Source organism: Phascolarctos cinereus, unplaced genomic scaffold (assembly GCF_003287225.1).
Source record: "Phascolarctos cinereus isolate Bilbo 61053 unplaced genomic scaffold, phaCin_HiC Scaffold_5;HRSCAF=322, whole genome shotgun sequence".
Classification (NCBI taxonomy): domain Eukaryota; kingdom Metazoa; phylum Chordata; class Mammalia; order Diprotodontia; family Phascolarctidae; genus Phascolarctos; species Phascolarctos cinereus.
The window spans coordinates 32,026,117-32,040,263 of NW_027555958.1; the positions used below are offsets into that span (position 1 = coordinate 32,026,117).

Here is a 14,147-nt window from a genome sequence, read left to right on the forward strand (position 1 = left end):
CACAGGCATTGGCCTGTGAAGGAGACTGTAGGCAGCTCCTGGACCCTTCCTCCTTTGTCCTTTTCCCTGTTCAGAAGACGGAGCAGGGTCCAGCAGAGGAGACCTGTATCCTGTCTTCACTAAGGAGGTGGGGGGAGAGTACAGTCTTGCAGTCTTTCCTTCCCCTAGAACCTGGCAATGGCTGCCTCGAGAGAAGAGCACGTGGGGTTCACCCACAGCTTTCTGAGTACAGGGCAGATACAAGAGCTCCTGGGAGTGGACATTCTCAGATTAAAAAATGGTGGCAGCCAGAGACCTGCTGCAGAAGCACATGGCAGAAGGGGACATCAACCAATCACGAAGTAATCAATTTCAGTCAATGAGCACCTACTATGTGCCAGGCACAGGAGATACAAAGAAGGGGGAAAAAAGCCCCTGTTCTTAAGGAGAGCATATACTCCCCCGGGTCTTGTCTTTTCCTATTGCATTATCTCTTCTTTCATGCTGACCCATATGGCCCGTATGGAAAATATGCCTGGGCAAAAGAGGAAAAATGGAGTTCTTACATAGCATTAGATCAAAATTTAGCCTTCTAACTAGAGAGGAAGATTTCCTGGGCAGGGCCAGTCTTGAGAGTTGCTTGTGGGTAACCACAAGTTTAAAAGCTTGGGGACCAGATTTTCTAGAGAGACAAACAGGGATTTCTTGATGTAGCATCCTACTGGGACAAAGGTGATCACACAAGTGTGGCCGTCCCCCTCAAATTTAATTCCCTTTTGAGGGGAGCTTATGGGCTATTTAGGTATTTTATGTGTTTCTATATCTATGGGTGAGCCCAGTGTCTTCTCCATTTTCTGGGCAGTGAAATGAAGACTGTCCTACCTTACACTGTTGCTACCTTGAGGGCCTTTACAGGAACAAGGATCCCATTACTCACACTTGGGGGGACCAAACATAAGCTGTGGGCAGCTAAGTGGCACAGTGGATAGAGTGCCAGGCCTAGAATCAGAAAGACTCATCTTCGTAAATTCAAATCTGGCTTCAGACACGTCCTAGCTGTGTGACCCTGGGCAAGTCACTTAACCCTGTTTACCTCAGTATCCTCATCTGTAAAATGAGCCGGGGAAGAAAATGGCAAACCACTCCAGTATCTTTGCCAAGAAAACCCCAAATAGGATCACAGAGAGTGGGACATGACTGAAAAACGGCTGAACAACAACAAAAACATAAGGTGTACCTAACATACATGTTGGAGATTTCCTCTGGAGGGAACTCCAGGGTTGGGGAATAAGAAGCCAGAGAGAAAATAATTATCAGTTTAGACCCTCAGTATTAGACCACTTGATCCCAGGAGATTTGTGGGGTTTGGAGCCTCAGGTTATATTACCAAAATTACTTTGGCCCCCAAAGCCCAGGGCCACTCGGGTTGCCTGAAGTCAGGAAGACCTAAGTTCAAACCCTGCCTTAGACGCTTCCTAGCTCTGGGCATTATCCTAAAGCAATGGGTCCTTGGAATGAACCACCCCTTCCCTTGTTGTGCACAGTAGTGTCAACGACTGAGGAACACGGAGCAATGGGAACCATGAAGGGACTTTGGGGGATGCTTCCCTGGTGGGGGAGGGAGCCGTGGCTTGGGGAATGTGAAAGATGAACAGCTCCTTTGAGCACTGGCCCCAGAAGTGAAGACATGGAACAGAAGAGAAGGCAGCCAACAAAGGAGGAACAATGTGTTTGGGACATGTGCGGGGAGAGAAGCCCGCAGGGCCCGCTCTGCCAAGGCAGAAGCGTGACTGGCTCCTGAAGCGGGGACGGCACTCAAGTCTATGCTCTGAAAATCGATTTTACTTTCCCGCCCTTACTGAGGGATGATCATAGGATCAGAGCAGGAAGAACCCTTAGGGACCACAGATTTCATCCCTCTCATTTTACAGAAGGGGAAACTAAGACCCACAGAGGGAAAGGGACTTGTCCAGGGTTGCCCAGCTGGTAACTGCCCACTGACTTTAAGTCCAGTGCCCAAGCCACTACATCATGGTTCCCCTCAAAGTGAGATTAACACCGCTATGAAAAAGTGAACCTCTGTCTTGGGGTTCACTGAGAGGAAGGGGGGATCTAGCCAAAGACCAAAGGGGCTACCATCCAATCAAGATGAAGTGTTAGATGGGAGATCTCCAGGTGGAGCCGTGCCAGCCGATGGCTGTGAAAGGCAGGCCTCATCTGGCCTGGGGTCATTTCTGGATGATCCTTGCCTCCGATCACACTGTTCTCCCTGCCTGGACTGCCTGCTGACCCCTCTGCTTGCTCTGCTTGAGAATCAGCGTGACGCCATGGATCAGTGGCTGGGCTTCAAGAGTCAAGAGACCTGGGTTAGAATCTGTGTGCCTCTAACATTTACTAACTGAATGACCTGGCAAGCCATTTGACTCCCAGAGCCTTTCAGCTTCCTTATTTATGAAAAGGGGAGAGTGAAACCCCCGCAGCTGGGGATGGGAAGATCAGGCTCTCCCTGCCCAGGGCCCAGCAGTGACCCTGGATGCAGGTTCACTTCTCAGGCATATATCACGAGAAACACTGCAGACACGCATTTCACTTTGACTTTTCTCAATTAAATGAGTGCTAAAAATAAACAAATCATTTTTAAAAACAAAAAGAAGTAGGAGGATTGGCTCAGACAGCTTTTAAGGACCCTTCCAGCTCCAGACCTAGGATCTAAGTCACTTCATCTTCCTGGGCCTCAGTTTCCTCTTCTTTAAAATGGGGGAGCTGGTTAGCCTTGAGGGCATTGGAGGTCCCTTCCTGCTCTAGACACAGGAGTCTCTAATTCTACTCCAGAATACACCGTCCTCTTTCTTCTCTGACCTTCCTTCCAATTCATGGACCACTCATCTAGATAAGTTATAGACTCTTGGATTGTTCCAATTGGGCATGTCTTGTTTCTCCAACTGGATTTTTGGGGCCTCTGGGCCTCCAACCATGTTGAGTCCTTCTCTCGTGCCTAGCGCTGGGTACAAAGTGGGTACTCCACAAACACTTGTGGAGCTAAATGAGAGGGAGCCATGCCTGAGTGTGTGTGTGTGTGTATGTGTGTGTGTGTGTGTGTGTGTGTGTGTGCACGCGCGCGCACGTGCGCACCGCTCCCACCCTCCACCCCCCGGGGCCCTGCCTGCCTCACCCCACGGATGTCTTCTTCAGCTTGGCACACAGCAGGACGTCCGTGAAGAGGAAGACGTGTCGAAGCTTCCTCGAACTCTCAGCCATCTCCACAAGGAACCCATCCTTCACCAGCTGCCGGGTCTGATGGGAGACAGCACCAAACCAGCCCTGCTCAGAGGGGTGCTGCAGGTGGGGCTGCGGGTCAGCTGAGTGAATGGGGTAGGGGTGAAGGGCTGGTATTATAAGCCAGGGCAGCTCCCTCTGCATAGGGACCCAGGCACCCAAGGGGGCCAACCCTAGTCTTAAAGGGTGGTTTCCTCCCGGCCGAGTCCCCCACAGGGGGACTCTCTGGGTGTTCTGCAAGGAACCAAACACAACCCCTGGGAATCTCCCCTGACCCAAGAAGCCGATCTGATTCCAGCTTCACTATAGGAGGGATAGATCCTGTCTAATGCTTCGATCCCAGGATCCACCTTCAGCTCACGGATGGACCCTGTGCACACCCCAATTCCTGGGGCATCCAGGAATAGCCTGCACTCAAGCCCCGGCTCCCTTCCTGACCACTCCAGAGCCGTCCAAGGGACTCATTTATTGATGTTCTGGTCCAGACCACGCTTCCCAAATTTCCCTTCCTCTCCTCCAAAGAAACAGGATACCGGCCTCAGCACCAGTGACCACCAATTGCTTTTCTTGAGTTTCCACACATTTTATCACTGTTTGATTTCTTTACACCTCTCCTCTCACCTCTTCTTAAAAATATACCCTAGTGCCTGTGGTGTGCGCGCGTGTGTGCATGCACACACACAGTGAAAAGAGCACTAGCTTCAGAAGGTCTGAATTCCAGCTCTGAGACTTTCTTCCAGTGTGACCTTGGGCAAGTCCCTTAACATCCCTGGGCTTTCAGACCTCATCTGACAAAGAAGAGGGCAGGACTAGATCTTGGAGGTCTTTTCCAGCTTAAAAATCTATGACCCACGCCACCCCCCACCCCGGTTATATATGGAATACTTCTATGGCATAGAACTACAATCTAAAATATAGCTGATACTTTCACGCATCAAATCGATCTGAAAACAAATAATTAAAATGAATGAAAACAGATGGGGTTTTGACTGCTTTCAGAAAATACCGGGCCCCTCCCTGAGATTAATGGGAACATCCTTGGGGTCTACAAACCTGGGCTGGGAAACACACACTTCTGGGTCTCATCAATCACTGCAAGGCCCCTGCCTCCTGCCTCCCTCCATCTCTCAGCTCAGCCCGTGGGCTTGAGCTTCATAAATCAGATAAATGATCGTGACCCCAGTGAACCTTCAGCTTTGGGTATTGTCTATTCACTTTTACTGGATGGTGAGCATGGCGTTCCCGGTTGGCCTGCGGGCTGTCACGGCTGCCTGAGAACTTGGGGTCCTCCTGAGTCTCTCTTCACCCAGCCCCACAGAGAAGGAAGCATCCGATAAAGGGTCATTACCTAGCTCCCACATGTTATATACAAGCAACCTCTAAGGTCCCTTCCTACATCTAAGCACCCCTGTTCTTAACCTTTTATGGACGATCATGGTTCCCTCTGGCACACAGTCCGGTGAAGCACTTTTTGCCTCCTGGACCCTTCTCAGAATCACGCTTTTAAATGCATAAAATATAGAAGATTACAAAGAAAATCAATTATATTAAAATATCATTGTCAAAGTACTTAAAAAGAGTAAGTTCACAGACCCTAGGTTAAGAATTTCTGCTCTAGAAGACGTTGTCAATTTGGAGATGTCTCAACCACCCAATACTACCTGAAACACTGCAGGGCTGGGTTTGTGCCTGCAATGACCTTGGGGCCAGAGCTCGGGCAGAAATGGCACCATCCATATACCGCTGTGGTCCCAATGTTAAGAGGACAGCAGTTAGCAAGCTGGGGCTGGTCTTTATAGGCAGAGGGGTGTTTACTGGTGGCATGACCCTGGGCTCATCACAACCACCCTGAGTCTCAGTTTCCTCATCTGTAGAATGAGGCAGCTGGATTCAATGAGGTCCCTTCTATGATCATAATGTTGAGTCCTAAAAGTAGACCCATTCTATCAGGGTTTCCCAGGATGCAAATTTCTAGCCTTGGTTAAGAATATATCCAGGGGAGGATGCCTTGTTGGGACAATGGACTAAAGCCAACTGATAGAATAAGAACACACACAGGTGAAGGTGGGAGCAGAGAGAAAACGTGAAATACCCTTCTTCAAACGCTCGTCATTTGGCTGAGATGGCACGGGAAACAGGGCGGCCCTCTGAAGTCTGTGCTTACCTCTCCTTTGGGGGGTAGTGACCGCAGTCCGGCAGGGGTCAATGTCCTCATTGATGCTGGACAGGAAGTTTTGGGAGATGCGCAGGGCGTCCTGCAGTAATGGGTAGTCAGGATGGTCCACTGGCGTGTGCTTGAGGAGGTCCTGATCAGAGGATATGGGGGTGAGAACCAGTGACTTCTGAGGGCAACATCTGCCACATCTATCTCCCGGAGACTGAGCTCTGAGAAAGCTCCCATCAGAGGCAAGGAAAAACCCTCTTTGCCCACCAGACTTGCCCTGGACGGCATCTCTGTACCGGAACAGGGTCCATGAGAGTTACTTCTGAAAGAGCGGCTCGGAGAAGCCCCCCCCCCACCCCCCACCCCAGCCCTATTCCCTCTGTTTTGAACAGGAAATGGAAAGAGAGGGAAAGATGTGAGGACACAGGGGCACGGGAGGATAGTGGACTGCCATCCTTCTCCTGAGCGATGGGAGCATTTGGCCAAACGTCGGGCTCAGTAGCCAAGCTATATTTAGGCCCAAGGCCGGTTGGCATGGTTACCATGGGCCAAGCAGGCGCAGTCAGGGCCAGGAGACCCTCTGCCTGCTTCCCCAGATTAGCCATTCTGGGCACCACACGATCTCTGTAGCTCCATTGCCTTCTCACCCTTGGACCTGGCTGCCCACCTCTCTCAACCCCCTCCCACATCTAGCCCGATACTCACGTGGAGGACGAGGGTGCTCCGTGTGACACGGTCGATGGGCTTGTAAAGAAGTGCTGGGTGGGGAGTTTGGGGGACAGAGGAAGGAGAGAAGAGCACAAGGAACCCTCATGAGACATCTGAGGCAAATAGGCTAGGTGCCCCCCATAATGGCCAGCAACTACATGCTTCACGCATGGTGAGATGTCCCAATCAGTAACTGCAGGTCAAAGGAGCCCTGTTCTTCCTGGTTGTTATTCCTTATCTCATACAAGCAGGAATTCTCCCCACTCCCTCCACTCATACCCCCAGGGAGTGGCTCATGGATGCCCCTTCCTTCTCTTGGCTTAGCCAGAGCAGCTCAGGACCACCTAGAATCATCACATCTGAGTTGGAAGAGACCTCAGAGGTCACCTAACCAATCCACAATTCTACCATTCGATTTTTCAATTCAACAAACATTAGGCACCTATTATCAAACAACCTATTAACATTTATTAAGTGCCTCCTACGTGCTAGTCACTGTGCTAAGCAAGCACTGTACAATAACCCTGAGAAGTAGCCATCCTGCCTCTACTTGAGGTTAAAGGTCTCAAGTAATGGCGAGTCCAACCATCTTTTGAAGCAGCCCCAGACCGCTTTTGGGGAGCTCTCACTGCCACAAAGTTCTTCCTTATGTCAAGCCAAAATGGCCTTCCACCTGTTGGAATTTCTGCCCTCTAAGACCACAGAGAATGACTCTAATCCCTTCAAATGCCTGACAACAGCTAAGCCCTCTCTCTCTCTTCTTTCCCCCCTCTCCTTCTCCCTCCCTCTCCCCTCCCCCCCAAGAGGGAGGGAGGGAGGGAGCAGGGAAGAGAGATTGGCAGGCAGAGGCTATAACCATTCTCAGTTCCTTCGAGAGATACAGATCAGATACGCTTTCCAGTCCTCTGGATATGGCCCAGGTTATCAGTGTCCTTCCTGTCATCTAGGACAGAGTGCCAGGGTCTGACTGGGTCAGAGTACAGGGAGGCTGTCACCCTCCTCATCCCTGACATCATGCCGCTATAAATGCAGGGAGGATCATGCTAGCTTTTCTGGCTGCTGTATCCTATTCTAACTCACATGGGACTCATAAGTCACTAAAAACCCCTTATCTTTTTGCTTTCATGTGAACTCTAATTGAGCCAGGCACCCCTTATCTTCTATTTTATAGCTGATTTTTTGAACCTACGTGTAGAACTTTACATTGAACTCAAGCTCATAGGAGCTCATCTTATTTGAAAAACTGACCTCTATTTCTTCCCTTAGATGCATATCAAGGCCTGTTAGACTTGGCCTCCCATTGTCCAGACAATGCCAGCCCTTCACACTCTTTGGAGGGCATGTTGTGGGCTGGCAGGAGGTAATGCCACTTTGCCCAGACAGGATGGCTGTTCCAGTTCTATCACGCTCGATCACTCTCCCCACCTCCTCCTTTCGTGCTGCCCAGGGCAAGGCAGTAGTAGCCCAACATGGTCAGAAACGTCTATACCCTCAGCCCCATCTCCTTATGCAGAAGAGCCTGTGGCATTGAGATTCCTCTGAAAGGAAGGGGGAGGTACACAGGTACAGGACAGAAATACTCTTTCCAGAGAAACACTTCTGCACTTAGACAAAGAACAGCCCAGGGGGAAGGAAGGAAGGAAGGCTGCTGGAGGACCCCCTGACTGCGAGAAGCCACCTGGGCTTCGGACTCAGGCTGGCTGCAGCCGAACAAAGCACTCTCCTGTCTGCACCGGTCAGAGCCCACCTTCTAGATTTGGCCAGCAGGAGAGGATCGCTGGGTTTCAGTGGAGACAGGTGGAGGCAGCAGCTGGCAACCAAGTCTGCCAGCGTTTTTCAACTACCAATTAAAAAACCTTTCCCTCAAAAACCAGCCATACCCTTTTCCCCCTCCCTGAGACGATCCAACCAGATTCTGGGTCTCTCAGGGCGCTACATGGGGAAGAATATTCTTGGAGATGGGACCCGGGGTTCGGTCTCCTAAACATCTGGATGGACTCCCTAGGGAGGAGCCAGGGTATCTCAGCCCTCAGCCTGGCCCTTTGCCAACATCCCCACCCCATAAAAAACAGCTTACCCTGGCCACGGACATAAACACTCAGCACACTGCTGAGCAGACCCCCATGGGGGGTGATTTGTTCCTGACAAATACAGGTGAAGACCTCCAGCAGGGTGGAGTAAATGTCTGGAGAGCCAGCGGGCAGCCTCCACCTCACTTCCCTGCATTCCCTGCCATCTGTATTCTTAGCCCTTCCCATTTGATGTCTACCAGAGATTCCTTCCTGGCAATGCCTGGGCTGAGGCATGGGGGCTGTGGCAGGGATGGGGTGCCTGGGCAAGCTAGGGCAGAGAGAGGAAAGGGCATGGCCCTCTAGGTGGAGGCCCATCCTATCTCAGAGACGTAGAATCGCAGATACAGAGCCAGAAGGGACCTTGGAAGCCATCAATTTGACAAAGAAACAGACACCAAGGGGGTTCCCACCAACTGGGGAATGGCTGAATCAGCTATGGCCTATGAATGTAATGGAAGACTATGGTGCTGTAAGAAAGGATGAAAGAAAGGGATGGTTTCAGAGAAACTCAGTATGAACTGAGGCAGAGCGAGGGAGCAGAACAATTTACGTGATCGTATACATTAATCAATTCAGAGCACCGTAAAAGACAAACAAGAGACCCTGAAAGATTTAAGAACTCTGATCAATGCAATGACGGGCCTCAGGAGACTCATGATGAAACATGTCACCCTGGGAGGTGATGGGGTCAGGATACAGGGAAGGCCTAGATTACATGGCTAAATGGGAATCTGTTTTGCTTGTCTACGCATACCTACTAGAAGCGTTTTTCTTTGTCCCCCCTCCTCCCAGTTGGAGAAGTGGGAAAGTGGACAAATAAATGTTTGTTCATTGGGGAAAACATTTAAAAATTTTTTTTTTAAAAAGGAGCCACTTATTTTAGCCTGCTCATTTTACAGATGGGGGAAACTGAGGCACAGAGAGATTAAATGACTTGCCTCAGGTCACAAGTGGCAGAAGCAGCAACCTTCCATTGCCCCCATCCTGCCTCTAGCAGATACCAGGACAGAGAGGAAAAGAGAGGTAGGAAGAATAACGGGTGACACAGGGTAGACAGAGGGAGCCGCCCTCCCATCCCAGGCTCAGGCAAAGCTGATGCTGCACCTTCAGCTCCAAGCCTTGGGGTCCCAGGGGGAAGAAGTTTCTGACTAATCCTGCTGGCTCTTTCGGGTGCAAGAGAGACATCTGCACAAGTCAAGGGTCTGGTTTCACAGGGTTTATTAATACCACTACTGCTCACCTCTAGGGACTTCTGGGCTTTAAAAACCAGTGAACCAAGACCCAAAGTCTTAGCTTCACAGCTTGGGGGAGGGGTTGGGGAGTCAGACCCAAACCACAGCAGCTGTGCTGTGGGCACGTTAAGGAGCACAAGGCAGTGATGGGAGAAGGACCAGCTGTCTGGTTCCCCGGGCATAAGTAGAGATGGGGGCAAGTTGTAGGAATACCTTCAGTGGTCGCCAGTCCATTCTCCAGACCAAATATGAGTCCCTATTCTTAGATTTAAATGCCTTCCTTTGGAGGGGTGAGAGCCATTCCCTTCTCAGCAGTCCCAACCCCTCTACCTTCTGGGAAAACCAACCTTCTTTCTGCACATGGCTCATTCCACTTTACCCACTTGCAAATCTATCGCCCTCTCCCACGATGCCCCCATTACCTAGAATAACTTGTGGAATAGCATGCTACTGTTTCCCCCTTCCCTCCACCCTCCAATCTCTACTCCTCCTCCTCCTTTCAGAAAGCCTTCCCAGAATTAAGAGGAATCAGCCAATCAAACAGTCTGAAGGCCATTCACCCTGTCTACAAAGAGAGATCAAAAAGATAGAAAGGCCTCCATTCATCTCCATCTGGTCTCTTTCAGCAAATCATCAGGGGAGGGGAGGGTGGGAGTATGGCTCTCCTATTCTATACGGCACTTGCAAGTAGTCTATGAATCTCTCCCAGGAACCAACTTGGTAAAATCCACCAGTAAGAAGCACCTGGAAATACCACTGGCATCCACCCACCCACCCACCCATCCATCTACCCACCCACCCACCCATCCACCCATCCACCCACCCATCCATCCATCCACCCACCCATCCATCCATCCACCCATCCATCCATCCACCCATCCATCCACCCACCCATCCATCCATCCACCCACCCATCCATCCATCCATCCATCCATCCATCCATCCATCCATCCACCCATCCATCCATCCATCCATCCATCCATCCATCCATCCATCCAACTACCCTACTTCCTTTGGGGCATCATTTCATTAAACTAACAACCAATAAACATTGATTGTTATCAATCTACACACTGAGTACACAACACTTTGATAGGCACTGGGGGAAATACGAAATTTGGACAAAACCCATCCTTTGTCTGAGCTTCTATTTCTGTCAAGGGCGCCTCCATCTTCCCAGTCATCCAAATTCACAACCTGAGAATCATTCTTATTCTTCCACATATTCTGTAACCAATCAGTTGACAAGTCTTGTTGATTCTGCATTCATCAGCCATCAAGCAATTATCAAGCACTAGCTGTGTGCCAGGTACTGTGCTGAGGATAGTAGTGCAAAGGATGGACTATTCCTCTCAATTCTGGGGAAGCTTTTGAAAGGATGAGGAGGAGGAGTAGAGATTGGAGGGTGGAGGGAAGAGGGAATCGGTAGCATGCTATTCCACAAGTTATTCCAGGTAACGGGGGCATCATGTGAGAGGCAATGACATCCTTCCAAATGGTATGGTGGGAAGAGTCTTGGCTCTAGGGTCAGAGGGTGTGGGTTCAAATTCTGCCTCTGTGACCTGGGATAAACCACCTAACTTCCCCAGGCCTCAGCTTCCTCCTCTGTAAAATGAGAGGGTGTCTGAGGTCCCTTCCAAACTCTAGGTCTCTGACCCAGCATCCGAGCTCAGGCCCTCCTCACTTCTCACCTGGACTCCTGCAGTAGTCTCCTGATCTTGGTCTCCTTTGCCTCCAAGCTATACCTTTTCCAATCCATCCTCCACACAGCTGTCAAAGTGCTGTCCCTAAAAGGACAAATCCAACTGTGTCTCTCCCTGGCTCAATACACTCCAGCAGCTCCCTGTTACTTTTGAGGATCAAATACAGACTCTTGCTTGGCATTTAAAGCCCATCACCATCTAGATTCCACCTGTCTTTGCAGCCCCATGGTACAGGGCTCCCCTTCACACACTCTTTGTTCAGCCCAACTGTCCTCACATACAACGATTCACCCACCATCTTGTCTTTGGACAATCTGTCCTCCAGGCCTAGAACACTTCCTTTTCAATGCTACCTCCTCAAATCCCTTATTTCCTTCAATGCTCTGCTGACTGCTACCTCCTGCATGAGGCTTTTCCTAATCTCCTCTCGCCAACACTCCCACCCCCCAACAATAACCTTCTATTTTGTTTGCATACATATGGTTACTTGGTCTCTTCAGATGAATACAAGCTCCCAGAGGGCACACATGCTTTCATATTTGTCTTTGCATCCCCAGCACCTAACAGGGTGGTCGGCATATAGCAGGTACTTAATAAGACTTGCTGATTGATTGAATGCAGTTAAGTAAAGGACCAAGACCCCACCAGATAAGGAGAGCAGCAGAGAGTCATGATACAAAGTCGCCTGGGAGGTCAGAGGTCAGAGGGAGGTTTAGACCGGGAGGATCAGGGAGGGAGGCCCCCAGAGTCATGGCACCTGAGCCCCCAATTCCCAGTTCAGTCCCCAGTCTCCAGTTCTGAAATGAAAGGGAATGCGATTAGGTTAAGGAAGAAATTCTGAAACCCTGGTCCTTGTTCCAGTCCACAATCCTCGCCCCTTCTCAGTGGGAAGCAACAGAATTAGGGGAATAAGCTGTGTAACCCTGGGCAAGTAACCTAACCCCAATTGTCTAAAAAGGGGGAAAAAAAGAAGCAACAGAATTAGGGGGAAAAAAAGTTGGAGCTCTATCCCCAGACTCAGCCCCTGCTGGGGACAAGCTGGTGCCAGGTCTGGGATAAGCCCGAGAGGGCAAAACCTCTGTGCTAAACAGAGCACTCCATTTGGGTCTCTGGACTTTCCAAAGCACTTTTAAACAAACCAACCACAAGTCAAGGAAGCTTCTTGGCCTAATTCTGTTATAATTGAAGAGAGGACTGAGTCCTAGGGTCCTAGAGGACCCTAGATTTAGATTTGGAAATGGCGTCAGAGGCCACCTGGTCCATCTCCCTCGTCCCAGATACTGCCAGGAGGTGAAGTGATTCACCCCAGGTCATTCAGGGAAGTGGCCAAGCTTGGACCTGAACCAGGGTCTTCTGACTCCAAATCCAGGGCTCCTTCCACAGGAGGCAGGATCAGGACTTGGCTCCTCTGAGCCTGGAGACAGTGAGTGACTGCTCTTTGCCCTGTGCTGCTGTCGAGTTCCCACACCCTTCCCTCAGTTAGCTGGAGGGAAGCAGTGTGGACCTGGCTCTCTCAGGCAGGGTCCCTTCTGAGAAATTACCTCTGCTCAGGACAGCCTGAGCTGGGAACCTGGTGTCATGAGAGGAAATACCAGGAGATCATGGAGATGGCCACCCCAGGGCCCCTGAAAAAAGACAGAAATCCCACCATTTGCTCCAGCCAATCTTCTCATAGTCTTTCTCTCTCTGTGTCTCTCTCTTTGTGTGTGTCTCTCTCTGTCTCTGTCTCTTTTTCTGTCTGTCTGTCTCTGTCTCTGTCTATCTCTCTGTCTCTGTCTCTCTCTGTCTCTCTCTTTGTGTGTGTCTCTCTCTGTCTCTGATTCTTTTTCTCTGTCTCTGTCTCTTCCTCTTTCTCTCTGTCTCTCTCGTTCTTTCTCTTTCTGTCTTTCTACCTCTCTCTCTCTGTCTCTCTCTTCTTCCCCCCTCCCTCCCCTCTTGCCTCAGCCCCCAAGACAATGAATAGAATTCTGGGTTACCAGAGACTTGTGAGAACAAGCTATGTGAAAAGGGGCACTGGAGAAATGGAGGGCATGAGGGAGAGAGCAAAACGGGGAGGCAACAGGGTTTAGAGGAGAGGGCACTGGGATCAAGAAGATCTAGGTTCAAATCCCACACCTGTGACCCTGGGCAAATCACCTGACTACTCTGTGCCTCAGTTTCCTAATTTGTGAAGTGAGGGCGCTAATGGCCTCTGAAGTGGCTTCCAACTCATGGTCCAGGATTCCACGACCTGTGAGTCCGTGGCCTTCCTGGTTGTCCCCAACACACAGAGATGCCATGGGCCAGTATAAAAAAAGGATCAGAAGTCCCCAAGTGGCGCTGCCCACCTTTTGCCCCAGGGAGGACAGCTTTGCCCATGCCCAAGGCACTTCTTGCTTCAGAGAGCATGGCACACCAGCTGCCAGAGGCGAGCGTGCCAAGCATACGCCCCCCACCACCCAGCCAAACTCCTCAGCCCCCTTCTAGCCGCTGTTCTCTCTACCCCACGAGCCGGTGTCTGCCTTCTCCAGGTGAGGGTCCTTCCACTGTGCCCTGACCTCCACCACACAGCTGTGCATGCTCCCAACACCCTCCCACCCCTCTCCTGCTCCCTGACCCACAAGCTCTCCAGCTTCTCTCAGCTCTACCGTGGTGGGGGTGGGGAGGTCCCTGGGAGCCGGAGGAGAGCCTCTCGGGGGCTGTCCCATTCTCTCCCACCCTCCCAATCACATCCGTGCTCCCCCAATGCTGTCATTTCAAGTAGAGAGAAGCAAGCCCAAGGCACCATGTGGGTTCCCTGTGCACACAATACATGGGCAGCTCAGCCTTCCTCTCTTCTCCTGGGAAACAAAGAAACTCCCAACTTCCCCTAGCAGATGCCGGTGGCACACCCCCCTCCTGGGCTGGGGGCTCCAGCCTTGGCCCCCCCCATGGCTCTGGCACTGACCAGCACACTTGCCTCTCTCTGGGCCCACTGGTCACCAGGCCTGGGGCCAGCATCACACTTTTTAACTTTCTGTCCTGACCAGCTCCT

At 50.9% G+C, this 14,147-nt stretch overlaps 1 protein-coding gene across 3 annotated transcripts in view; it reads right to left on the reverse strand.

The window, feature by feature from the left end:
- Positions 1 to 14,147, reverse strand: part of ABR (ABR activator of RhoGEF and GTPase) — a 300,921-nt gene that overhangs the window by 82,822 nt on the left and 203,952 nt on the right. For all 3 annotated transcript variants that reach the window (XM_021007059.2, XM_021007060.2, XM_021007061.2), the window contains 4 exons: positions 6,125 to 6,177; positions 5,420 to 5,561; positions 3,865 to 3,869; positions 3,152 to 3,273 (listed from right to left, as the gene is read on the reverse strand). In XM_021007059.2, the coding sequence (XP_020862718.1) occupies positions 3,152 to 3,273; positions 3,865 to 3,869; positions 5,420 to 5,561; positions 6,125 to 6,177 (322 nt within the window). The remainder of the gene's footprint in view (positions 1 to 3,151; positions 3,274 to 3,864; positions 3,870 to 5,419; positions 5,562 to 6,124; positions 6,178 to 14,147) is intronic.